This window comes from Astyanax mexicanus, chromosome 6, assembly GCF_023375975.1.
Source record: "Astyanax mexicanus isolate ESR-SI-001 chromosome 6, AstMex3_surface, whole genome shotgun sequence".
Lineage (NCBI taxonomy): Eukaryota > Metazoa > Chordata > Actinopteri > Characiformes > Acestrorhamphidae > Astyanax > Astyanax mexicanus.
The window spans coordinates 44,549,217-44,577,210 of record NC_064413.1 but is presented as its reverse complement, the minus strand read 5'-3'; the positions used below and the strand labels follow the sequence as shown (position 1 = coordinate 44,577,210).

At 37.5% G+C, this 27,994-nt stretch overlaps 1 protein-coding gene across 4 annotated transcripts in view; it reads right to left on the bottom strand.

The window, feature by feature from the left end:
* Positions 1–27,994, bottom strand: part of LOC103047759 (piezo-type mechanosensitive ion channel component 2) — a 198,019-nt gene that overhangs the window by 149,763 nt on the left and 20,262 nt on the right. For all 4 annotated transcript variants that reach the window (XM_022673427.2, XM_022673428.2, XM_022673425.2 and 1 more), the window contains exon 2: positions 16,524–16,619. In XM_022673427.2, the coding sequence (XP_022529148.2) occupies positions 16,524–16,619 (96 nt within the window). The remainder of the gene's footprint in view (positions 1–16,523; positions 16,620–27,994) is intronic.

Here is a 27,994-nt window from a genome sequence, read left to right as displayed (position 1 = left end):
GATGTAGCGAGTTGTGTCAATCAAATTAGCTTCATGTCATGGCCTCTTCACTTCTTGTAAGTGATTCTGATTGACTACAGCTGTTGACTTCTCATGAGCCCATTTAAATAGGGCTCATTTGACCCAGTGATTAGACTCAGCTACAAAAGCTACAATGGGAAAGTCAAAGGAACTCAGTGTGGATCTGAAAAAGCGAATTATTGACTTGAACAAGTCAGGGAAGTCACTTGGAGCCATTTCAAAGCAGCTACAGGTCCCAAGAGCAACTGTGCAGACAATTATACGCAAGTATAAAGTGCATGGAACAGTTGTGTCACTGCCACGATCAGGAAGAAAACGCAAGCTATCACATGCTGCCGAGAGGAGATTGGTCAGGATGGTCAAGAGTCAACCAAGAATCACCAAGAAGCAGGTCTGCAAGGATTTGGAAGCTGATGGAACACAGGTGTCAGTCTCCACAGTCAAGCGTGTTTTACATCGCCATGGACTGAGAGGCTGCCGTGCAAGAAAGAAGCCCTTGCTCCAGAAAAGGCACCTTAAGACTCGGCTGAAGTTTGCTGCTGATCACATGGACAAAGATAAAACCTTCTGGAGGAAAGTTCTCTGGTCAGACGAAACAAAAATTGAGCTGTTTGGCCACAACACCCAGCAATATGTTTGGAGGAGAAAAGGTGAGGCCTTTAATCCCAGGAACACCATGCCTACTGTCAAGCATGGTGGTGGTAGTATTATGCTCTGGGGATGTTTTGCTGCCAGTGGAACTGGTTCTTTGCAGAAAGTAAATGGGATAATGAAGAAGGAGGATTACCTCCAAATTCTGCAGGAAAACTTAAAACCATCAGCCCGAAGGTTGGGTCTTGGGCGCAGTTGGGTGTTCCAACAAGACAATGACCCAAAACACACATCAAAAGTGGTAAAGGAATGGCTAAACCAGGCTAGAATTAAGGTTTTAGAATGGCCTTCCCAAAGTCCTGACTTAAACCCCATTGAGAACATGTGGACAGTGCTAAAGAAACGGGTTCATGCAAGAAAACCATCACATTTAGCTGAACTGCACCAATTCTGTCAAGAAGAGTGGTCAAACATTCGACCTGAAGCTTGCCAGGAGCTTGTGGATGGCTACCAAAAGCGCCTAGTTGCCGTGAAAATGGCCAAGGGACATGTAACCAAATACTAATGTTGCTGTATGTATATTTTTGACCCAGCAGATTTGGTGACATTTTCAGCAGACCCATAATAAATTTATGAAAGAACCAAATTTTATGACTGTTTTTTGTGACAAACATGTATGTGTTCCGATCACTCTATCACAGAAAAATAAGAGTTGTAGAACTTATTGAAAACTCAAGACAGCCATAACATTATGTTTTTTTACAAGTGTATGTAAACTTTTGACCACAACTGTATGTATGTCCAATACAATAAGACATCCAGGTGCGAAATAAAATACTGTATATATATGTGCAAAATATTCTTTCATTCTTGTAAACTTGCTAAAAGTGTTTTTTTTTATTGAATCCTTTGGGCAATATTAAGCAAAAAGACCACTTTTGTTAGATTAATAATGATAAAGCAGTGGTTCTTCATTTCCTCCTAAAAAAAAAAAATAATGACATGGAAGGTTAAATTAATTTTTTTAGCTTTTTTGCTCCAATTGTGTTGCTTCATATTATATTAATTTCGTATACAAGCAATTTCATCATTTTATCAGGGATTCCTTCTGAGCTCTTGAGTCATTTTAATGCATTTTTTAAATTTAATTTAATTTAATTAATTTATTTATTTACTGTACAGCAAGCTGGGAATAAGACATGTTAGACGTTAGCCAGGGTGTAAGATGATTCCCTCTGCAGTCTTAATGCGGCACAGTGTAGCACAGTATCACTCCTGTGTGTTAGATCTGTTCCTCTGCCCAAAACTCTCCATTCCACAGATAATTAGAGAGCCAGCCAGCTCAGGCATTCCTGACCATCAGCCCCCAAAACATTAAAGACTGAGGTGTCTGTCTGAGATACGCAGCACTCACACTCAGCCTGAAGCAGTAAAATCGAGGTGTTTTACCATAAAACACGACCCTGCCTTACCAGTGTCAGACTGGGGTATGATTCTCTGACTGAGTAAGCCTAGCACACTACAATTCACCACTAAGAGTCCTTCTACAGTGCCCTCCATAATTATTGGCACCCCTGGTTAAGATGTGTTCTTTAGCTTCTCATAAATTGAGTTTTGTTCAAAATAATATAGGACCACGATGGACAAAAAAAGTAAAGTCCAACCTTTAACTCAAGTGAATTTATTCAGTAGGAAAAAAATCCCACATTAAGAAATAATTATTTAACATCAAATCATGTGTGCCACAATTATTAGCACCCCTGATGTTAATACTTTGTACAACCCCCTTTTGCCAACAAAACAGCACCTAATCTTCTCCTGTAATGTTTCACAAGATGGGAGAATACAGAAAGAGGGATCTTTGACCATTCCTCTTTGCACATTCTCTCTAAATCATCCAACGACCTGGGTCCTCTCCTCTGCACTCTCCTCTTCAGCTCACCCCACAGGTTTTCAATGGGGTTGAGGTCTGGGGACTGAGATGGCCATGGGAGGAGCTTGATTCTGTGTGCGGTGAACCATTTCTGTGTAGATTTGGCCACATGTTTAGGGTAATTATCTTACTGAAAGACCCAGTGACGACCCATCTTCAGCTTTCGGGCAGAAGCCACCAGATTTTGTTTTAAAATGTCCTGGTATTTTAGAGCATTCATGATGCCATGCACCCTAACAAGGTTCCCAGGGCCTTTAGAAGAGAAACAGGCCCACAGCATCACTGATCCCCCGCCATATTTCACAGTGGGCATGAGGTGCTTTTCTGCATACTCAGCTCTTGTGTTACGCCAGACCCACTTAGAGCATTTGTTGCCAAAAAGCTCTATCTTTGTTTCATCTGACCAAAGCACACGGTCCCAGTTGAAGTCCCAGTACCGCTTAGCAAACTCCAAACGTTTGCGTTTATGATTGTGAGTGAGAAATGGTTTCTTCCGTGCATGCCTCCCAAACAGCTTGTTGGCATGTAGATAGCGCCTGATGGTTGTTTTGGAGACTTTGTGACCCCAAGAAGCTACCATTTGTTGCAATTCTGTAACAGTGAGCTTTGGAGAACTTTTTATTTCTCTTATCATCCTCCTCACTGTGCGTGGTGGCAAAATAAACTTGCGTCCTCGTCCAGGCTTGTTTACCACTGTTCCAGTTGTTTTAAACTTCTTAATAATTCCTCTGACAGTAGATATGGACAGGTGTAGGCGAGTAGCGATTTTCTTGTAGCCATTGCCTGACTTGTGAAGGTCAACACACATCTGCCTCACTTGAATGGTATGTTCCTTTGTCTTTCCCATGTTGAAGATAAATGGCCTCTGTGTCACGTCATATTTATACCCCAGGGAAACAGGAAGTTGTGAATTACTAATTAAATGTTCCTACATACTCTGATCAACTTCGTAAACTACTGTAGAAGTGACAGAAATACTTTTATTAAATTTATTTCCTAAGAATTGTTAGGGGTGCCAATAATTGTGGAACAGGTGATTTTATGAAGAATAATTATTTCTTAGTCAGGGATTTTATTTCCCCCTTAAAATTTACTTGAGTTAAAGGTTGGACTTTACTTTTTTTTCCCATCGTGGTCCTATATTATTTTGAACAAAACTCAATTTATGAGAAGCTAAAGAACACATCTTAACCAGGGGTGCCAATAATTATGGAGGGCACTGTAATTCTACTCCTAATCCTACATTACCTAAAACTATGGAACATGGAGCTGGACAATGGCTCAGTATCAATATACTGTATATCATGACAAAATGTGCATTAATAAGGGTTTTTTTTAACACATGTTCGACATTTTATCTATATATGGGTCATTCTAGAATTTGGGGTATTCTTTTGCATCCAACAAAAATCTTTCGTTGCTTTTCATCAAAGTAAAAAAAATATGTTATTACTAATAAAATCAAAAAATGCATTAAGTGGAGCTATGTATTATAGCTTAGTTTTGCGTTTTCCACGCCCTCACTCCTCCCACTTCTTTCCCTATTTAAACCGTCACTTCCTCTCTACCTGCTCGTTGAACAACCTCGCACCCACCTCCTCCCCATCTTCCTCCTTCTTTAATTTTATTCTTTTTCCTCATGTTTCTCTTCATGTGAGGGGGGGGGCTTCGACTTCATGCTTTACAGCGAAGCTGCCCCGAATTCCACCCCAAATTCTCTGAGTTCGCTCCTCCTCTTTTCTTCTTCTCTGCCCAGGCAAGGGTGTGGGTCAATACTAGCAAATTTACACTATTAATAATGCGTATTGTATACTGTAGGCAGAAGAATTAACTAATTAATTCTAATAAATACTTTATTGCAATTACTCTATAAACAGTCTAAAAAAATCAATAGAATTTCTACATTCTGTAAAATTTGCAACTTCAGTCATTAAAATATATTTTATGTCCGTCTCTAAGTTCTGGTCAACTCAACCTGTACTCAGTTATGTCACGTCCTCTGGCAGGAAACAGGTGTAAGGAACTGTTAGATTCCTTTTAATTACATTATACATTATACGTATAAAATGTTGAGGATACAACAACAGTATATTAATTATTGGTTGAAACTTTTATTTTAATATCGAGTGAATATTTTATTCAACTTATAATAAATAGTGGTGTGCTAAAAACTAATAAAATTCTGTTTTTAGAAATGCTAGTTTGACTTGAATGTAGGATGCGCAGCAGGGAGAGGACGCGGAGAGTGGATGCAAATGCAAGTGAATTTAATAACAAAAAAAATAAATAAATAAACAAACAATAAACCAAAACTGGAACTCTGAGTACACACCGGGAACATTCACAACCTGAACCGGTGTAAACACTTACAATAACTGACCAAGGAAACAGGAAACACAGGCTATAAATACACGCAGACGAAACAGGAAACAACTGGGGGCAGGTAATAAGGGGGTGGAGCTACAAATAAGCACAGGTGAAAACACTTAAAGCAGAGACACGGAAGGAAATCACAGGACCATGTGTGGAATGACATAGGCATGGAGGAGGAAAGGTAAACAGGAAGTGAAACGACAGGGAACAGGGCAAGGATATGACAATATACCATCCAGCTGTAGTGTAACAGTGTAACATAATTTAAATTGGAGTCACTCTAGATAACAGCTTCAGCTTTAAAAGCTCTAAACAGCAAAATACTTTATACCTATATAACTGATTATATCAATGACTGTAAATCTTTATACAGTCATTGGATTTTACAATCCCAGCAGAATTTTTTCTCCAACATTCATACACATATATATAACTCCCATTAAACAGCTACCACAATTTAACAAAGTCTATTAGTAAACCTGAATTGTGATCACAACACAGTTTAACACTGAGACAAACTAATAACAGTAGACCAGGTCAATTAAAATAAACTTAAAACTAAAGAAAACGTGCAAAAGTGCAGCATGTAAAATGATGCAGACTGCTCACTCTGTTTCTTGGAAAGGAGAGGCAGCACGAGGCAGACTCATTAATTAATCTAAACTAATGCATTAACATTTCCTTTTTAAAACACTCTAAATATATTATACTGTCAAGACTTTAGAGCCACTCAGACTCCGGTTACACATGAACTTATCAGCTTCTCTTTAACAACAGCGCAGTACAGTCCGCTCTCCACAGGAGCAGATCATTACGTCTGTATTAGCGAACTTTACCAGAATATGAGACTACAGAGGAACACCCTGGAACTCAGCAAGAGCACGGCTTCCTCACTTCATCCTAACGACCTGTGACAGAACTCAATGTTCATTTTTTAAGATCTTCTTTTCTTTTCATTCCATCTGTCATCCCGAGACATTAACGTTGTCTGGATGAGTACGAAACCATATAAAAAATTGAGCTTGACATAAATATGGTGTATGAATTCAGTAAAGGAGACTAGAACTCAAACAGCCCTAATTAGATTTTATGATGTGACTCACGGCTGGGATATGTGCTCTTCTTGAAGTGTGCAAATGTGTGTGTGATGGAGAGAGAGAGAGAGAGAGAGAGAGAGAGAGAGAGACTGAGGGGGAGGAATAGAACTGCTAACAAAGACCCACTGCTTTCCTGAGTCTAGAGCTGAACGCCCTAAAACACAAGGCGATTTCACTGTGCTGTAGCTACAATGAGGATACTTAGAATTCCTCCTAAAATTCCTCTTTTGCTTATTTTTAGCAAAGAAATGCTCCTTTTTCTTCTTTCTCTTCCAGATGTGCTTCGTCAGGAACGTCCTCTCAAAGTTTAACTACCATGAATTCTTGTGAAGCTAAATATGTAAACTTATGAATCGTGAAACATCACATCGCACTATTAAAACTATTTAAAAGGTGTCAGAAGAGATTCTTTTGAGGCATTTTGGAGGCATTTTTGCTTCTCTAAAGAACATTTCAGAGGACACTTCTCAGTGTTTCATAGTTTATTTAAAACTAGAAAATGTGATCTCATAGAAACTTGTAAATGTAAACTACTTTGTAAAAAATCTGACCAAAAACTGCAGTTATAAATCCACACCCCCAAAAGACATAAAGTAAGACCCTGATTATATTTATTTATACTTGACAAGAGATCTAATAATATTTACTGGTGCCTCGTTTGTAATTAGACTCATAGTGTAGACTCATAGAGACAGATGATTGATGACATAGAGACAGATGACATGATTGCACACCTGTCTCCTTGCAATCTCCAGTCTCTGGACTCTGTTACCCAGAACGCACCACAACATGACATCACACTCTCATACGATCTCCTGACTCTGCACAGGGCACCTCCAGGAAGCAAATCACCTGAATATTGAATTTACATGTGATGCTACAACATGCTACTTCCCTGTTCTTTACTTGCTCTCATTTATGACCATTTTTTCATGTACCTCGAGTCACATTTGGTCTGAGATCTACCTTACTATGGCAATGTGGCTCTAATGTATCTCAGATCAACTCCTAAAGTGGTTTGATTGATCAGATTTGTATCTGTTTTAAATGTGTTTTTGGTGTGTTTACACGTGCATTTTTATGTGGCTTGGTCTTATTTGAATATAATTGTCATATTCAAGATGCATGATGAAGTGAAGTTTTATTTTTACTGATAATAAACCCCTAAAATTAGTACATTTTACATTTTTCAAGTGCTTAGTTTGTGAAATCCAAATGACATATTCCATATTCCAAACACTGATTATATTTTTTTATAGAACAAGTGTTTACGTTTTTGTTTTTATAAAATAAATAAAATAATAGGGTTCACCAATTAAAAATGACCACAGAATTGGGAATCCAGCAGAGGAATAATAAAAAATGATACAGAAACACTTAGTGTTGGAGTGCAGATGACTAGGCTGTACTGAAATCAGTAGGACTCAACAGAGCGTAACCTTCCCTCCCCTGTAAAGCTGATGAATCATCATCTTCCTGAGGAAGTGCTGTGAAGCTGGCTTACGGAGAACCACAAGGGCTGGGGTCCCTCTCCAGTGACCTCTCCATTCTGCTCCGTTTCCTCAGGAAGCCATCTTGTCTCCTGCATTCGCTCAGGCGGAGAGATTACGTTTGTTTTGAGGAGAGACTTGCAGTCTAGCATTACCATCTTCTTCCGTTCAGCACTGGAAAGTCCGATTGGTCATTCTGTTTACAGATCCAAATGTTTTCTGGAAGTGGGAATGAAATGCTTCTCATGTCAAACTGACTTTTCCTTAAGCTGGAAAGATAATTGACATTAGCAATAAAGTCAAATTCTTCATAAGGTCATCTTCTGTTCCCAATACTCAGATACATTATCATTATCAGCTACTGATGAATCTCTATACTTTTACTTGCAGCTAATCACTTAGTTCTGTAGTTCTTAAAGGTAACATGTGAGCATGTTGAGCAGTATAGTAGGAACAGGTAGGTGAGGAGACCAACATACACTATTTAGATCTTTTAACACAAATGTGATGCAAAAGAAAATACTAAATATTTGCATTTTTTTAAATATTTAAGCAGGAAGAATGTGTTAAAGAGGTCTGAATCAATGGTGAAAAAAGGGATTAATGTGCATTACTGTGGAGGCGTGTCTTTAAAAACAGCTGTGAGCTGTGTGCAGAAAAACTTCCATAGTTCACAATAAATCTTCACAATGAAACGCTCATTCTCCATATTGCCTACATAATGTACAATTAGGAAAAAAAAACACAAAATAAATAAAAAGAGTTGTCTAACTGATTGCTGAATATATGAGCCTTTAGATCAGACATATTATGTACTGTTTACTGCAGAGGAAAAACAGAAAACCTGAGACAGAGGGCCCTATTTTTGCGATCTATATTGATTAAGGGCATGGCAGTGTGTCTTTGCTATCATAACCACAGGAAAAGTACACCCTGCACGGCTCATAATAAGCAAAAGGCATTTACAATTTTCTCTTCTCTTATTCATGGGTGTGTTTTCTGCGTAACGTGAAATAAACCAATCAGCGTGCCATTTGCCATTTCCTTTAAAAGCCAGGTGCACTCTGACTTTGGCGGATTGGTATTTTAACGGTGCATCGCTTCTGCGCTTCTCAGCAGAGGAAACTAACCTGCTTGTTTGTGCTGTGAAGGTGTGTGAGCAGGTCATTTAGGGGAACAGCAATGTTATTTTATTGTGTATTCTGCTTATTGTTGATGTAAAAGTTGTGTGTGTGTGTGTGTGTGTGTGTGTATCGATCTGTCCTGCCAAGATAGCAATGCACCAAAAATTTAACTGAACACACCTCACTTCCAGACCACCACACTCATAGACCTAGATGTATTCACAAGCTCACTTGCTATTTAATCAACGCAGCCAAAAAAAAAAAGGTGTGAAATAGACTGTTGGTGGGGTGTAAGATAGAAATGAGCAGCCTTGTGCAGGGTGTGCCCTATGCCTCACATTGTAAACACAGTGTGATGTTTTTTTTTTAAATGATAAAAAAGAAAACAAAGGAGCTGTTCAACAGATTAAACTTTTGTTTAGGAGAGCTGAAATGAAGGTTAAATTAGTAAAATTAATCGGTTTGGTCAGATCTTAAGATGCACATCTACAGATCTCACAGAGAATGTGAAGAATGTTGCTGGAAAAAATAGGAAAAATTTATATAATTTTTTTTGCATTTTTCTTTAATGTGAAAGACTTTGCAGAGATCTATGTATTTTAAACACGTTTCTGGCAATCTATGTATAATAACTTTTAAAAATGAAGGTTCTTTTATATGTTAACATGTTTGGTAACACTTTCTTTGAATATCATCTCTATAAGACTCTATAAACATACTCATAACACATTATAGTGCATTCATAAGGCATTATAAACATGGCTATACATATTTATAAAAATGTATAATTCGTTATAGCAATGTTTATTATGCATCATGAACTGTGCTTATAATGCATTAATATTTGTGTTTATAACATGTTATACATCAATACCAAGAAACTCAGTCCCAGCTTGCAGACTGTATTATGACTAAAAAAGCTTCCAACTTATAAACACAATCTCAGTAATTCTATAAGTATATTTTCAACCACTCTTCTTTTCTTGAATATAATATTAATTATAGTTAATTATAATGTATTATAACAGGTCTTTGTGCGCTCTGAGTAAAGTGCCAGACTTTCATTGTAGGAGTAGATTATTAATGATAGAGAAATACTATTTTAACACATATATTATACGCACAGCTTTAATGTGCTTAACAGGCTCTGTCCCTTTATTTTTAAAAGCGTAATTTAAGAACAGCTGCACCTTTAACTCTATATCTCTAATAATTCTCACTTCAGTTGTACCGAAGCACATATTATCACCCTACAACAATTTAGCCTCAGGAGAGGTGAAGGAGCTTTGGCTTTATAATTAATGGGCAACATCTGCTAACGGTGACGCAAGGGCCAGCGAAGGTGCAGCGGCGGAGCCTGACTCACTCCTTTCCTGCTTTACTGGAGGGTCATAACTAAACAAACACCCGCACTGAGACGCCACTAGCCGAACAAAGCCACAGGCTCTCTGGGTCTATTACCCCACATAAATCCAGTGCTTCACACCCTTCAGGGTGACGGGGTCTAGCAGACGACTGCTCGGAGGTCTGCTGGAGTAATTTAAAGGGTTGGGGTTGTGTGTTGTAACATGTGGTGTAGTTAGTGATTTGTGATGAAGATGGTGAAGAATGGTTGGGTAGAACAGATAATGCTGAAATGCAAGTCATGTAAATGTATAAATGGAGCTACACTGATACACAAAATTACACAAGTCTTTCTCTTGGGTGGGCTCTGGTGAAGTATCACAACCCAAACCACATTCTGTTCACATTAAAAATTATTATGTAAAGAACTTTTCATTCAAAGACTCTTCAGGGAAATCAAAATTGTTATTTTTTTTCTATGAGGTTATATCATGTGGAGTATACACCAATCAGCCTTAACTTTAAAGCCACCTTCATCATATAGCAGGACATATGCCTGCATTGTTAGCCTCCTATCACCCTGTTCTTTAGTTATATTACATTTACATTAACAGTATTTAGCAGAGGCCCTTACCCAGAGCGACTTACGACAGTGTGCTTCGTTGTTACTTCATAATATTCATAGCTAGTTTGTAGAAAATAGAATCAAGAGATACACCAAGTTTTGATAATGTTTAGAACACTTTGAGAATCCTTTTTAGATTAGTTTAGTTTAGGAACTTGAAAAGATGAGTCTTGAGTCTGCATTTGAAAAAAAACGTGAGTGAGACTCTCCTGTTCTGACACCTAATGGACGTTCATCTCACCACCTTATTTAATGGTCAAGGCCCCACAGGACCATCACAGAGAGGGTATTATTTGGATGGTGGGTCATTCTCACACTGTATAAATAAAAAAGTTGAGAAACTCAAAATTTAAAGGCAACTTTTTGAGTTTTGAGTCATACTGATGAGGAAATCATCAATAATTGTGCAAACTTGAAATCTTTAGTTTAGATTTAGATAATTATTTTTTCAAGTCACACCAACTTAAAAATTTATTTTATGTATTTAGTTGGCCTAATTTAAATTCCATGAGATGTATTATGTAAGTTTTGATAAGTTATCAGTATCAATGACATGCTTTACATTAATCAAATTAATACATTGGGTGCAACACTATATTTTTTGTTAATTTAATTTAGCAACTGGGAATTTATGACCATTTTATATATATATATATATATATATATATATATATATATATATATATATATATATATATATATATATATATATTGTGGCTGTCCAATGAAAAACACTTATCTCCACTTTTGTCGATTTTTATTTTACTACATAATTTGAACAGACAAACTGTCCCTTACACTGTGCCAAAATTTCTTGATGAAAGGACCAATAGAAACTCTTGAAAATTACCTGGAATAAACGCTTTTTACTTTTACTTCCATTGAAAGTTTACAAGGTTTCTTCTCTCTCCTGTAAAGTTGCTGTTTTGGAGATAAGTGTTTTTCATTGGACAGCAACAATATATATATATATATATATATATATATATATATATATATATATATATATATATATATATATATATGTCTTATTGTCAGTAATAAGCTTGAAGTAATGCAAATGTGAACAGCTGGACTTGGCCAGCATATACTCTCACTCAGCGTACACAAAACACAACATAGTAACTTGCTCTTACAGCCTTCAACACTGATAATGATTATAATACACACATATATAAATCCCAATATGCAAAAAGTGTGACCAACAACAGGTGAAACCCTGTGAAAACCCTTGCAGAATAGTTCAGTAGACCGTGTTCAATTAAAAGGAGTTAAAATGAGCATGTGTAGAGTAGTTAGCTTTGCCTTTTTTAATTATCGTTCATTATAGTTCAAACAACCTCACAGGCCAGATGTTTACATCCGCCTATTGACAACCCCTGGAATAGAGGATGACCAACACAAACTGTGTCTTATCTACTTATAATCACACTTTAACACATTACTACTGTGTCAGTTTTACTGATCCATTAATGCCGAACCAAACTAAACCAAAGCCCTGGCAGTTCACTGCTTACCTACAGTATGTACCATTTGAGGACACTGGAAATCATTGTGGGTGTTCTAAATAAAATGACTTTTATGATCCCTAATGTTGCTCAACAGAACAAGTTGAAGATGTGCACAGTAGTACACTGGTGGGAGGGAATGACACAGACAAAAAGCAGCTGCAGAAAGAAAGAAGTCTCAATCCACTGAGTCCAGGCCAGCCCAGCCCAACACAGCTCAACACAGTCAGCTATACAGAGCCTCCTGACCCCCCAGTCACTGACTCATGTCTCAACACCCCTCCCCACCTCCTCTGACAGCCTCGTTTCTCTCTTTCTCAAGCTGCACTGGCTAATTCTGTACAAGCTGAGCATTGTGAGTGCCTTCATTCTTTCCCGTCTCCTTGACTCAGCCATGTTTTGTTTAGTCAATCTCTATTTATGTTCATATGACATCAAACAGGGGCTAGGAACTGATAAATAAGTCAAGACAATGTGGTTTCTGTCTGTCGTGATGACCATTGCTATCTTTCACCCCACCCACAGCCCATTTTCATGCCTTCTGCCTATGTCGTTTACATAGCAACAAGGCTTGTGAAAATAGTATATGCGCTGATGGGCGTGGTGGTCTAGAAATGAGGTGTGTTCAGGTAGCTAAATTTCTGGCGTATCACTATCTTGGCAAGGTAAAACACAGGTGAGCTATTGTTGAAATAGAACGTAGACAACAGTCATCAGTCATCAGAGGTTTATTGCTATCTTAGCAATACCAGTGCGCTGCATGTGGCCAATGCAGCAGTGCACAAACCCAACTTTTACATAATCAAAAAACAGAATACTAAATAATCATGCATGATCAGAATCATGCACCATCACAGCATGAACAAGCAGATCAGGTTCCTATTGGTAAGAAGCACAGAAGCACTGCACTGTTAAAATAGCAATCCGCCAAAATTAGAGCACACAAGCCTCTTAAAGGGAACAGCAAGTGACATGGTTATTGGTTAATTTCACAATACGCTTAAAATTAACCACACCCATGATTAATAATAAAGAGAATTAGTACATGCCTTTTTATGCTTTTCAAGCCGCACAAGGTGTACTTTTCCCGTCGTTTAGATAGCAAAGACAAACTAAAAAACACCCTAAATTAAGCTGCATGGTGCATGGCTGATGGCTTGCTCAAAGATCACATAAATAGGACCCTATATCTTGGATATATCAATATCTATATCTAAATCTATATCTAGGACAAATCTAAAAGCTAAAGGTGGATTTTCATGTGGATGTGTCTTACCCAACTTTATTACCCAACTATTCTATTTCATTCTACTTCAGTCACGAAGTAAGGTCAATTTAGATTTAGAGAAAATGTTCAACAAAAAAAAAAAAAAAATCCTCAAATATGTGTGTGTATTGGGAATATGTCACAGAAGCCATTACCACCTACAGTGGACGGTGCATTGTGTGGTAATGATTGTGACCGGCGTCATCTGGCTGGAATTGTCCAAATGCATACCCATTTAATGCAGGAGAACACATGGACACAATCATGGATCATCCAAAGATCAGTGCACTGTTCTTGAGCTTTTATCGAACACGGCAAAAGTCATGGGACAAAACACTAGTTCCTGTCTTATGACAACTAGCATTTCAGTGTAAGCTAATATGATAAATATCACCTTCAACTGTTTGTTATCTTGTAATGCTGGGGAGCTCCCTTTAGCTCAGAGGATTAGCAGAAGCACCTTTACAGCAGGTGATTCCTCAGACTCGTGGAATTTGATGAACTACAGGTTTCTACAAGCCTTAAAAATGTGTCAGAGAGAGGAGAAGGAGCCACCACCTCAGGTGTTTCTTAGCCTGTTCTTCTAATTCTTTCAGTCAGGCAGTTAAACAAACAAACATCACACACATGGAGCTCTGCGGGAAGGTCTTGAAAAGAAGAAAAAAACATTGTTTGTCTTGTTTTAAAAGCATCCAGTTGGTGAGATCTTTGATGAAATATGGATATTCGGCTTGTCAGGACATCTGTTTTGTAAACAGCTAATACTGTATCATTATCGACAATCTGTTTATCACTATTTATCACTGTTAGTGCTGCTGCCTCATTTCCACGTAATGATTGGTTAAACACAGAAGAGACAGAACAGTGATCTCACTCTACTTCCTCTAAACCTTCATATGATCAGACACTACTGGGACACTTACAACAGCCTCTACTACAACATTGCTCATTTCTGTTTATCAAACTAATCACATTCTCTTTTCTCTTAATCACATCACATTTATCACATTGCTCTGCTACATGAGCTACTGTGACTGTAGGGAGTGTAGATGGCAGCTGGGCTTGAAGTCTAGGATTGAATCATGGAGATAAAGCTAAAAATAAATTAGGTGATAAAGGCTAAACTAAAGATAAATTATGGGATAAGCTGAAGATAAGCTACTGATAAATCATGGGATAAGCTGGAGATAAGTTGAGGATGAATTATGGTTTAAAGACGTATTTTGTATGTGTTTGCCTGGAATATAATGAATGTCAGGGAGGAGCGATGCTATATATTTCAGACTACACGAGCAGCACTGTTGTGTTAATAGTGAAAGCTGAGCAGAGACGCTGGCTGGAAGCCGGAGTGCTCGACTGTAGATAACACTTGCTCTACATTTGCTCAACACTGAAATATGTATATGGTCTGGTGGAGGAGGAGTGTGTGCAGGTACTTTCTGTCTGAGAAAAGAAAGAATAAATGCTCTCTTCATCCAGAATCCAGCGCACGCAGTGCGCCGATGTGGCCCGGGGTTCAGATGACGGGCGTGATCAGGCAATAGTTGAACTACTGAACTGATGACACGTGTGTGGGGGTGTCGGGGGAGAGGAGAGCGGAGACACACACTGCATTCCTCTCCTGCTCTGCCTCTCCTCCCCCTTACACACACACACACACACACACAGACCACTCAGTGGAGATGAAGACTATGCAGTTCTTATTATTGTTCTATTCACATTTCTTGATTTCCAAAACTGCAAGATTTACTGTATAATACTGTTTAATAATAGGTATTCACTGTTTTAGTGACATCAGTAGATAAATTCCTCCTCCGCTTTTATTCACAGCTCCTAAAATTCTCCTACAAAGCACATTTCCTAAACTGTACTCATTGACCTTTATGCAGAATTTAAACAGCACTAAATGACAAAATAAACATACTTTATGTTCAATGACTCTCAACTAACAGCAGAAAATACAGGGATGCCTGAAATTTGGTAAACTAATATGTGTTGATGTGAGCTACAACTTCATCAGATTTAACATTATATCATATTACATTGCATTTAGTGGACAATTTAATATAAAGTGATTTACAAATAATGAGGTAAATTAGTAACAGAGGACATAGAAGTAGTAGACATAGAACTAACAGTGGGATAGAGGAAGAGAAAACCTCCTGCTTGTCTTGCAAAAATAAAAACTACAATTTTTGTCATGCAGTGTTTTGTTTTTTTGGATATTTTCAGATTCAGCAACATATTCATAAGAAAAAGCGAAAAAAATACAAAACTTAATTCTTTAAAATCCCATTTAGTAAGGCTTAATGTTTTAAGCAGTGTCAGTTAATAATTAGCAATTAGAGACATTCTATCTATTCTATTCTAAGTACGGTTCATTAATGTAACCTTATTGTAAAGCATTATCATATTATTTAATGCTTAAAAAAGCTTTAATCTATACAATTTCATCATAAGTGGATGAAAATTTAGTGTTTTTTTTTTAAGAATTTCTATTTTTTTTTTTTTCACATTTTCTCCCATATTAACATGGCCAAGTACCCAACCCATTGGGACTCCCCTATCACTGGTGATACCCCATATCACCAGGAGGGTGAAGACTAGCACATGCCTCTTCTGGTACATGTGAAGTCAGCCACCGCCTCTCTTTTTGAACTGCTGCTGATGCAGCATTTCTGAGTAGCATCACAGCGCACTCAGGGGAAAGCGCAGCGACTTTGTTCTGATACATCGCTTTACAGACGCCTTGTGCTGATTAACATCACCCTTTGTGATGTGGGGAGTGATGTGGGAAGAGAGTGTCATCTACCCACCCAGACAGAGCAAGGCCAATTGTGCTCTCTCGGGGCTCCGGTAGATGATGGCAAGCTAAATGAACAGGATTCGAACCGGCAATCTATGATCTCCTGATAATAGCGGCAGCACTTTGCCCGCTGGACCACGTTTGAAGCCCTGTGGCCATATTTTTCCATATGCACTATAAGTCCAAGGTATCAAAGGTTTCATCATTTTCAACATCAGCATTAAAAAATCTACTGTTTTATCCAGCAGTGGTTTAAAGGTTAGTTATAGCTGGTACAGATTTTGGTAATTATGGATGATAATCGAGTGAAGGTAAGGTGTAGAGTTGTACTCAGGGCTTCTCACCTTGCATTGTTGTCTTTGTGGGCTCTGCAAACAGCGGGATGAGCAGGAGGTAGATGAGGTAGACGAAGGACAGCAAGTTGTACCGGAACAGACATGCTAGAGCAAAAACAGAAAGCAGAGAAAATTATGGTGAATGTTTCTCTCCACAGACACACAGCAGACGTCTTTAACACCAGAGCACATCACAACCCTTAATACAGCAAAGCCTCTAATTAGAGATGACAAGAATAGCAGCAAACAGAAAACCCAGATTAAAAGACTGAGATCACACATAGTACTGAAGAACCTCTCCAGGGCATTTAGACTGCTGGATAACCCTCTGCTGCTGCTGCTACAGCTAGATCCGCTCAGCACACGTGCAGTGTTTGACGTCCAACACTGTTTGACAACAGGCCTTTTTTGCTGTGCAGCAAATGTCCAAACTTTCTAGCTTGTGCCAAAAAATGAGAACAAAACCCACAATTTGTTTATGTCCAGTCCAAATGAAAATAATCACTGCAGAGATTACTCTGCATTACACAGACAGGACAGAGTGTCATTTCTATTTTCCATTTTTGCAAACACCTGCAGGTCCTCAATTCTATTCAACAGACTCTTCAGTTGTAAAAGCTTCAGGAGACTCAGAAACAGCTTTTTCCCCAGGGTTATACAGTATATGAACTGAACACTGAATCAAACACCCATTCAGTTCAGTATTTGTGGTATGCTTGCACTCCTCCCTAATTTTATTCTTTTGTTTTGTATTGTTGTCAGTTACAGGTGAACATCTTTTACTTCACTGTACTTTGTGAACTGAAAATAAAGGATTTTTTAAACAACTTAATATGGCATATTCGCAACATGTAAATCTTTATTGCAGGCTTTACCAACTCCATACTCTCAAGTGAAACTACTCAAATTAAACACTTTCTAAACACTTTCTAATTCAAATTTATTTTTTACATGACCTCTCTTACATTTAAATTGGTTAAACAAGTACCGGTAGTTGAGTGTATTGGCAGAAGCCCTTGCTCAGTAACTCAGGTGCAATTTAACATGATAGCCTAGCTAGAAAAAAGAACCCTAGCCTGACACAGGGAGGGCAGTGTTGTGATGTAATACATGTACTACTATTTAGAATTTGTAAAAGTAGTTTATTTGGTCTTGTTAAAGCGAATGGATCATCATGACCAGACCCAAAATGCTCTCCAAGGCCTTCAGAAAGAAAAGTCTGGAGATGGATTATAAAAATCTTTTAGCTTCACCAAAGACACATAGTGCAGTAGCGCTGTGCTAAACCTGGAGTAGCAACATCAGAAAATAAACTAGAATAATTCTGCTTAAATGTTCTTTACATCAGTTGAACAGGATGATTTTTTCTCCTGTTGCATGTGAGAAATCACCAGTATTCAGGAATGTGTTTGCTCAGGATTATCTGGGGAGTTATAGTAGAGACATGCCTTCATGGTTAGAGGTTAAGGTTTAGCAGACCTGGTGATAAATGTTCCTGATACAGGTCCCCCTGGACTCTGGTGTTTGTCCACTCCTTCTTTTAGCCACTTGCTGCCTCCCTGAATTCTGCGAGGGGCTGCTTTATACTCTCCCTGACCCCGAAAAGTGCAGGAGAGCAGGACGAGAGCACTCACACAAACTCACACTGCACTCCACTAAATGAGGCTCATCACACTTCACTAAATGAGGCTGAGGCCTAACAGGTAACAACAGACCCTGAATACTGCACGTCCTGATTCAGAAACCACATTAGCACCAGAATCAGACAGACCAGTGGAGAAAAATAAAACTTTAGTACTTCAATACTCAGATTCTTATTATTAGCAGATAGGACAAAATAGTAAGCATCATTTAGATCTATCAAATATGCAACTCAATATTTATTTGACATTTATTTTTAAGAAAATCAAAACTTAAACAAAAGTTTACTTTAGCTGTTTTTAAAGCATTACAAACTTATGAGCATTTTTTTATAGTAAACAATGTGCAGACATAACCTTATATTATAAGGTCCACAAATAACTTATAACAGTATTTAACATTGTTAAATTGTTAAGTAATGTCTCAACTAATGATTAACTGACAGTAGTTAAGACATTATAAACATGGCTAAATCTTAATGCTTGAGACGCCAAGCACACGTGGGTTGCCAGATTGAAACACAGTGGCAAACATTGACGAATCTTACCCTGTAGCTAATTAATGATGTCTATAACCCTGAGTGTGGAAATAGGACAGGAGGAAAAGATTCTGGGCAGAGGTACTGCACATTTCAAATAATAAAATACTGCTGATAAGAGCTAGCTAGCTAGCTAGATAGCTAGATAGATAGATAGATAGATAGATAGATAGATAGATAGATAGATAGATAGATAGTGTGGTAGGCCCCTGGGGTTAGGGGCGTGACCACTGTGACCCGGAAGGAGGAAGCTCACAGAGATACACAGACACGGGGATTAAATGAACTCAAATCATACCTTTATTGGCTTGAAAATGCCCTCCACCACACAAACTTAAAACATAACTCAGCCCAATGGGGCTCTAGAGTCCGTAGAATTACTTAGTTTTTAAGTGTTCATACGAGTCCGCGCAGCCTCAGCCCCCAGCTCCTCAGTGAGAGTTCTCCAAATGATGGCGGAGGCTGAGTATATATGCCTGTCTCAACTGGCGGTTCAATCAGCCCTCATGCGGGCCAGCTGAGACAGGCATGGCTTTGCGCTCTGGCGTGGGGCGGACCCACAACTCCCCCGCCTCCTCACGCCACAATAGATAGATAAAGAATTAAGTGGTTGAATAATGTTCATGTAGTGTGACTGGTTTAAACTCATTCAGCAGCAGCATCCCGATCCTGACGCTTTAAATCCCGCCTGTCAGTGCCTAAAGTAATCATGTTTTCTTAATATCTGATGATACATCCTGATTATGTTATCAGTTACTACATAAAATATAACCCTTAATGGTCCTTTAAGAATGTTGTAAATAATGAATTGAAACAGTAGTTAAAACATGTGTGTAACGATGGGAACAGACGGGAGGCGGATTTAAACGCGGGTAAGACAGACTTTAATAAATAACAAATAAACAAATAAACAAACAGGGGAATAACGAATAAGTAAATGTACATAAACAAACAGGGAACACCAACAAAGAGCTAAGCTAAACAGATAACAAACAAAACAAAGCTAGGGATATATATATACAGGGGATAAATACGTGAATATGTACAAAACAAAGAATTAACGTGACTAACAACAAACTAGAAATAAACAAGAGCGTGTAAATACAAGAGCAATAACGTGAGGTAGCAAAACAATAGCAATAACGAGACGAGACAGACAACGTGGGAAGGTGCAAAGACCGACGGATAAACATGGACTAAAGTGAGCTATAAATAGTAACATGAAACCTAGAACACCTGGGGAAGGGGCGGAGCTACAAATTAGACACACATGACGGAAAACTACTGGAGAGACACACTAGGAAACGGGCAAAACACAGGGAAACATAACGAGGCCGTGACAATGTGTAATGATTAATAATGTATTAACTAGTGTCAGTTAGTAATTAATTAATAAATTAATATACCCTTATTATAAAGTGTTACCAATTCATTTGATTAATCAAATTATAATTTGATAAACCTGCCAGCACTAGTGAGTAACTGCAGTCGCACTATTTGCTTTGCTCACTCCTGCTGAAGTTGTGTTAGCAGTGCGCCATTGCTGTGTATTTTTCCAGTGGTTCCGTTTGTTTTCCTCGATTCCCTCTAAAGTGCGAGGCTTGTTTTCTCTGACAAATTGCGCAATGCTAATTGTGTGAGGGCAGGAGCAGAAAGCGAGGTCTTGGTTTGTCTCATTTGAAGCCACATCCTGGCTTTTCCAAAGTTGGAAATTAAACACAGCTTAAACTGTAATGCGTAACCTCCCAGCTGTCCCGTGTGGCCGGCTCCTGACCGCACCAAAACCGTTTTCTGCAGCGCTGAAACTCTGAAATCTGCTGCTATTTCAGAGGAGAAGCTTTTTGGGGGGTTTTGATGAATTATAACTTATTTTTTTCTTCATTATCTCAACTCCTAATCTTAATCTAGACTAGACTCAAACATTTCACAACATGGTGAAAATATATACACGTTCATACATACAGCTAAACTCAATAACACAATCAATAACTCTCGAGGAGGAATGCTGTTTCTGTCTGTTTTAGGCCTCTTGTTGAAAGATTAAAAAAATGATAACTAAGCACTATTTTGGTATCTAAACCGACCATTATTGTTGATGTTTATGTCTTCAGTCTCATCACATGGGGCTCGTGAGCAGGGATAAATATTTTGTCAGCTTCGAGTTTCCAGTCAGTTCCCATATCAATGAGTAACTCTTTATTTTTTAATAGCAGGATCTCAAATGGGATTTTTTTGCTTCTCCGAGGGGGAGCTCGTTCCTGCGGTTTTAGCGGGATTAGCCTCCTATTAACACTTCCCAGATGGTGACCTCATACTGGCAGCAGTGCAAGGTGCTGGCCGGGGGACCGCTTTCACTTCGGCTGTGTCTTCAGGTCACACTGTCTGCATTAAGAGAGAACCACGAGCCTGTGATCATCACAAAACCGTCACATATCATGCCTGTATATGTCTGTTTATTTTCAATACCTGACTGTCAACACTAACACTCATTATCCAATAATAAAGCTGTAATAAAACTATACAGTATACTAGAAGTATACCCTAAGCTTGAGAGCTGTTTTTGTGAATGTGATTTTAATTGATAAGTAAATTGATAATTACATATTCATTATTGTTTTTGACATATTCTATACTGTATATTCTACAAATATACAGTATATACTTTAAATTTGTATTTGTATATTTTATATTTTATCGCTATACAGCTCTGGGGGAAAAAACACTTAAAAATGATGAGTTTCCTTGATTTTACCAAATTGAAAACCTCTGGAATATAACAATCAAGAAAAAGATGGATGATCACAAGCCGGTAAACCAAACTGAACTTCTTGAATTTCTGCACCAGGAGTTGCATAAAGTTATCCAAAAGCAGTGTGTAAGACTGGTGGAGGAGAACATGCCAATATGCATGACAACTGTGATTAAAAAGTAGGGTTATTCCACCAAATATTAATTTCTGAACTCTTAAAACTTTATGAATATGAACTTGTTTTCTTTGCATTATTTGAGGTCTGAAAGCTCTGCATCTTTTTTATTATTTACCCATTTCTTGTTTTCTGCAAATAAATGCTCTAAAGGACAATATTTTTATTTGGAATTTGAGAGAAATGTTGTCCGTAGTTTATAGAATAAAACAAATTTTTCAGAGCTGTATATTTCTTTATATTCCTCTTCTTATCATAAGAACCCAAGAAATCACAAAATAAATCCATGTATGAGCTGCTCATTTCACTTGAGATTTTGTATTAATTTTCAGAACTAGGTCTAAGCTCTTATGTGCTCTTATGTGAAAAAGAAAAAGAAATGATCAGAAACCCGAACGAAGCACTAAACCTTTTCTAACAACTGCAGGAACACAATGGTGAACGACTCAGCAGAGCACAGTAGACCATAACAGAGCACAACAGTGGATGACAGAAACATGGTTTCAGAAAAGCTGTTGAACACATTAAGGACATTCTCCAAGATGTACAAAGATAGATGTGTTAATTAAAAGAAGTCCATCAAGACAAATCATACAACAGCAGGACCTCAAATAATTTCCCACAACTGTGAAAACCACTACTGAGCCTCCTAAACTGAAAGGTCAGGTTACAGTGGTAAAAAAGAACATAAAGAAGTATAAAAGTATAGAAGAGTAGAAATATTCAGAAGAAATGGGATGAAGGTCACCCACCCACACAAGAAAACCACCCACTGTACACTGCAACAGCAATAGTAAAGCAAAAAACATATATATTTATATTTTTAATCTAAAGATTTTTTTTACAAAATTTAAAAGAAGCTGCAAGGAGATTTTAAGGATGTATTTATTTATTGAACTGCAGATTTTTTTTTTTATGAACTCCAGATGTGCAGATTATGAGTTTAGGTGAGGTTGGTCTGCACTATCATCTGGAATTTAATCAATTCGCTACAATTTTTAATCCCAATTTCTCTGTGTTGCTCTGATTTAGATCTAGTTCATACATTTGATTATTGTCTGTGTATCAACATAAAATAAATGATATAAGATTTATCAGCATAAACCCAGAAATTCCCATATTGGTTCATCTCTATACAAGGAAAGGTAACCTTCGACACTGTAAACCCAAATGTTCTTTAAGCTCAAATGATTTAAGTCTGTTTTACATAAAATTGGACATTTCTAAACAATACTCAACTATTTTGAGTTAGGTGAACTTTTGTGGGCACAAATATATTCAAACTAAGATCTTTGAGTTGAAAAACTTATAATAACTGAGTTTAGTCTGTTTCCATTGGCATTTTCATTGGCTTCTGTCACAATCTATTTGCATACTGGGTGTGTCCCCCAGTTTCTGACACTCACCATCAGTGTGTAGTGAGGGCTACCTTAGAAATAAATCAAGTTCCCCTTTAGTTGTAATAACTTGATTTTTTTAATGTATGCCAATTCAAGTTTTTGTTCCCCATTACTTAAACAAAATTGAGCAAACCAGCTGTCTTGAAAAAGTTAAGTAAACTCAACTTATCCGGTCTTACAATATAACAAAAATAAAAAAGTTAAATCAACTTCCCCTTTAGTTGTAATAACTTGATGTTCTAAGTTATGCCAACTTAAGTTTTCATTCCCCATTACTTAACTTTTTTAAGGCAACCGGTTTCCTCAATTTTTTTAAGTAAATTCAAGTTATCAGAGCTTACAGTGTAAAAATATACATATAGTTATGTATAGAATGAGTTTTATTCAACAAAAAACACATACTTGTTTCTTCTGTTGTACACTGTTTAGTGCTTTTGTGAAGTTTTAACAAACTTCAATTGAGTTTTAACAAATTCAAAACACAATTTTTGTTACAGTACTTTAGCAAATAACAGTTTAAAATATCAGTCAAATCTAAACTTCTGTCCAATATCAGTAAAAACTATTTATTCATCAATTAAAATATGATTCTGATATCACTGTCTATTCATATCACAGGGTTTGAGTTCAAACTATGAGTGGAAGACTTTAACTAAAACTTAAGTTAGGGACAGTCAATGATTTCAGATTTATAGTGTTATTGATAGATAAAAATGACTGTGTTAATGCTACCACATAAAGTTATTTTTCTCTCTTAACAGTCCCTTGTCTTTGGCTTCAAACCTATAAGAAGGAAATGAAGACAATAAAACAGAATATGTCTAAATCACAAAGATGAGAGCAGCAGCTGAAACCAACACCCAGTGTAAATGCGCTGCATCACACCACAAAAAAGAAAGAGGGGGCAAGAAGGGATAAATGACTCAACGACTGTCATCCCTATGGGAAAAAATCTAAAAGCTTAAGCTACAATAAACGCCTGTAATGACTGAGTGTCCTAAAATACTGACGCCATTAAAGGATATTGTGCAGAAAGAAGTGCGAGCAGCTGCAGAGCCGTGATCTGACTCCACTCAGAATGCTAATTATGGCATTTTTATGCAACCAGCAATTCCACTTCTCAGTTTGGGCACAATGGCTTATAAATAAGGATTTCTATTCCTCACTTTAATTATAAAGCTTATAAATCACAGTTTTACTGGATCTCCTTGACATTATGGGGGCATTTAAAGAGGGTGTTTTTTGGCAAAAGTCATTTTGCCTCGTTGCCAAAAATATTAATCATTAACAGGACGGGATACTGTAAATCTGTAATTCAAATTTCAGCCATGCTGGTAGAGTTGTGTAAGACCTTTAGTGTTTAGGAAAGAGGTTCATAAACTGTGGTATGTGTACGTACACGTACGAAAACTATAATTCTGTTCTTTTTTTAAACTATTTTTTACACTACATATACACACACACTATATTGCCAAAAGTATTCGCTCACCCTTACAAATCATTAAACTCAGGTTCAGATCACTTTCATGTCCACAGGTGTATAAAAGCAGCAGGTTATTCCATTCCATATTCCATTCCATGGATTCTATTTTTTCTTCTCTGATGGCACGGGCATATTTTCCAAGATAACAATGTCAGGTTTAATGGAGCTGGAATTGTGAAAGAGTGATTCAGGGAGCACGAGATCATCACTTTCACACATGGATTGAGAGAGAGTTTACCACAGAGTCCAGACCTTAACCTCACTGAGAATCTTTGGGATGTGCTGGATGGAGAAGAGCTGCTTTGTGCAGTGGTCAGACTCTTCCATCATCAATACTGCTGCAAGATCTTGGTGAAAAATTAATCCAGCAACACTGGATTGAAATAAATATTGTGGCATTGCAGAAGCTTAATGAAACAATACCACAGTGAATGTGTGCTGCAATCAAAGCTAAAGGCGCTCCAACCAAATATTAGAGTGTGTGACTTTTTTTTTTTGGTGACAATTTTTTCTTTTTTTCTTGCAGTGTAAATTAAGCCATTCCATTAAATAATCATAACTCCTGCTCTCTGTAAAGCACTCAGAAATACCTTTGCGTATGTGGGGTGCTGTAGAAATAAACTTGCCTTGCCATTTTTGTTGAAATTTTCTTTACTATTATTAGAACTATAAATTAATTTATGAATTAGAACATTCAAGTTAAAATCAAGCACATTTTGTTTTTTAAATGTACAAAGGTTGTCAAACTTGATACAAAAAAAGAGAAAAATGGGAGAAATAGTTGATAAATGGTTATTGGTTGAAATAAGGGCTGAATTAAGGTTAATAATACATGTGCTGAGACTGTTTTGACTGAACTCTGGACTGCTGTATATGTTAGACTAAAGGCAGAAATGCCTTTAATCAGGACTTCTTGTTTGGAGTAAACCTCTGCTTGTCTTAGTATCTGCACAAACTGTGTAAAACTGAGACGGCGGAGAGGTAATCTACATCTGTGAGTAAAGAAAACAACGTGTTGCTCAATCTCCGTCTCGAGCTGAAAGGCTGGAGAACAAGCGTTTGACAGCAGCGCAGTGCTGTTGTTGATCTAACAGTCACTCATTTCACTGCACTCAAGAGAACTGCTACAGTATCAGTTACGGCAGAGGACTGACAGACGAGATGAGCCGTTCCACAATGAAAAACACAGAGCACTTCTATGGTAGCCGTGTCAGTGGGAGGTATACTTTCACAACATTCATTTCATTTTTCAGCAGAAACTCTAAGCTGCGGCTGAAAGGTTTGTTTGAGTGTAGGTGGCTGCACACTGCAGCCTGCTCAGGACGTATAGGACTGGCATTCATTATGGCATGTTATGACTTTGTGTAAATGTGCCGTTAGTAATCTCCGCTGAACATGGCAGTGACTAAGATTCATGTGATTTCTGCACTCCAGCATGTGTGTTTGATTAGAGGTGCAACAAATTCAGATAAATAATGGAGAAATATACAGCTCTGGAAAAAAAAAAGTTTCTGAATCAGTTTCTCTGATTTTGCAATTTATAGCTATATGTTTGAGTAAAATGAACATTGTTGTGTAATTCTATAAACTACAGACAACATTTCTTCCAAATTCCAAATACAAATAGTCATTTAGAGCATTTATTTGCAGAAAATGAGAAATGGCTGAAATAACAAAAAGATGCAGAGCTTTCAGACCTCAAATAATGCAAAAAAACAAAAAAAACAAATTCATATTAAAAGTTTTAAGAGTTCAGAAATCAATATTTGGTTGATTAACCCTGGTTTTTAATCACAGTTGTTATGCATCTTGGCATGTTCTCCTCCACCAGTCTTACACACTGCTTTTGGAAAACTTTATGCCACTCCTGTTGCAAAAATTCAAGCTGTTCAGCTTGGTTTGATGACTTGTGATCATCCATCTTCCTCTTGATTATTATATTCCAGAGGTTTTCAATTTGGTAAAATCGAAGATACTCATCATTTTTTCAAGTGGTCTCGTATTTATTTTCCAGAGCTGTATATCTTAACTCAATGTTCTCAAAGAACTGTAGAAACCGAACCAAAGCCAGAGCAAATCATGCAGCTTGTCCAAAAGAAAAATACTAGGTTCATTATAGTAATTGCTCCTTAAATGTAATCAAGCTAATTTTTTCATTAATTGTAATATTTATTTGAGGTCATATCCCCCAGCACTCATGCAAAATTTATAGGAGGGCTGCAACGATTATTTTATATATTAGACCATGATGATTATGGGGTGGGCAATATGGCCCTAAAATAATATGATGATATATATGGCGATATTATTGCATATAATATGATATAGCACACCATTAATTGATATTTTCATCAGATTATCAATGATCCAAGATTGTAATAATACTAATAATGAACCCCTTTAGTCCAGGACTGAAGCAGAATGAATGATACTAGACATATATATTCTGTCTCTAGTAGATATTTAATGAGAAATAAGAACACTGTAAATTTTACTTTTGCTAGAAACAACAAAAACATTTTTACTCCGATGGCCCCATATGGGCCTAAAATAAAATCATGCCTGAAACACCTCCCCCTTCCAATCAAACATCCTATAAATAACTTGACCTTTCCTTACAAGTCATGACCAGTCTTCCCAACCTTCCACCACCACCTTCCCATCTCCTCCCTTCAAACTCTGTTATCTCTCCTTCCTGACTCTACTTATAGAAGAGCAGGGACGGGCTTCCTACAACAAGCAGAAGGTCTCAGAGTTCTCTCACAAAGCCCAAAACCCAAAGTTCTCTCCCAAAGCCCAAATTTCTCAGAGTTCTCTCCCAAAGCCCAAAGTTCTCTGAGTTCTCTCACAAAGCCCAAATTTCTCAGAGTTCTCTCACAAAGCCCAAAGTTCTCAGAGTTCTCTCCCAAAGCCCAAAGTTCTCAGAGTTCTCTCCCAAAGCCCAAAGTTCTCAGAGTTCTCTCCCAAAGCCCAAATTTCTCAGAGTTCTCACACAAAGCCCAAATTTCTCAGAGTTCTCACACAAAGCCCAAATTTCTCAGAGTTCTCTCACAAAGCCCAAATTTCTCAGAGTTCTCTCACAAAGCCCAAATTTCTCAGAGTTCTCTCACAAAGCCCAAAGTTCTCAGAGTTCTATCCCAACGCCCAAAGCCCAAAGTTCTCAGAGTTCTCTCCCAAAGCCCAAAATCCAAAGTTCTCTCCCAAAGCCCAAAGTTCTCAGAGTTCTGAAAATTCCACATTTAAACATCTACTTTCATCTGTTAAAGCAGTAGAAAGCACGGCAGACACAATGTCTTGACTAACTTGACTAATTTGAAAAATCTGATTAGTCAACTACAGAAATAATCATTAGATAAAATCCTACAAGAGAGCTTTTAAAAAAATAGCAGGACACTGGACAACTGCAAACAAACCAATTTTAACCTTCTGAGACTCAGACTTTGGCTTAGTGTGCAATTAGGCCCCAATTAGTAAGTAAATAAAGTAGTTTCAAA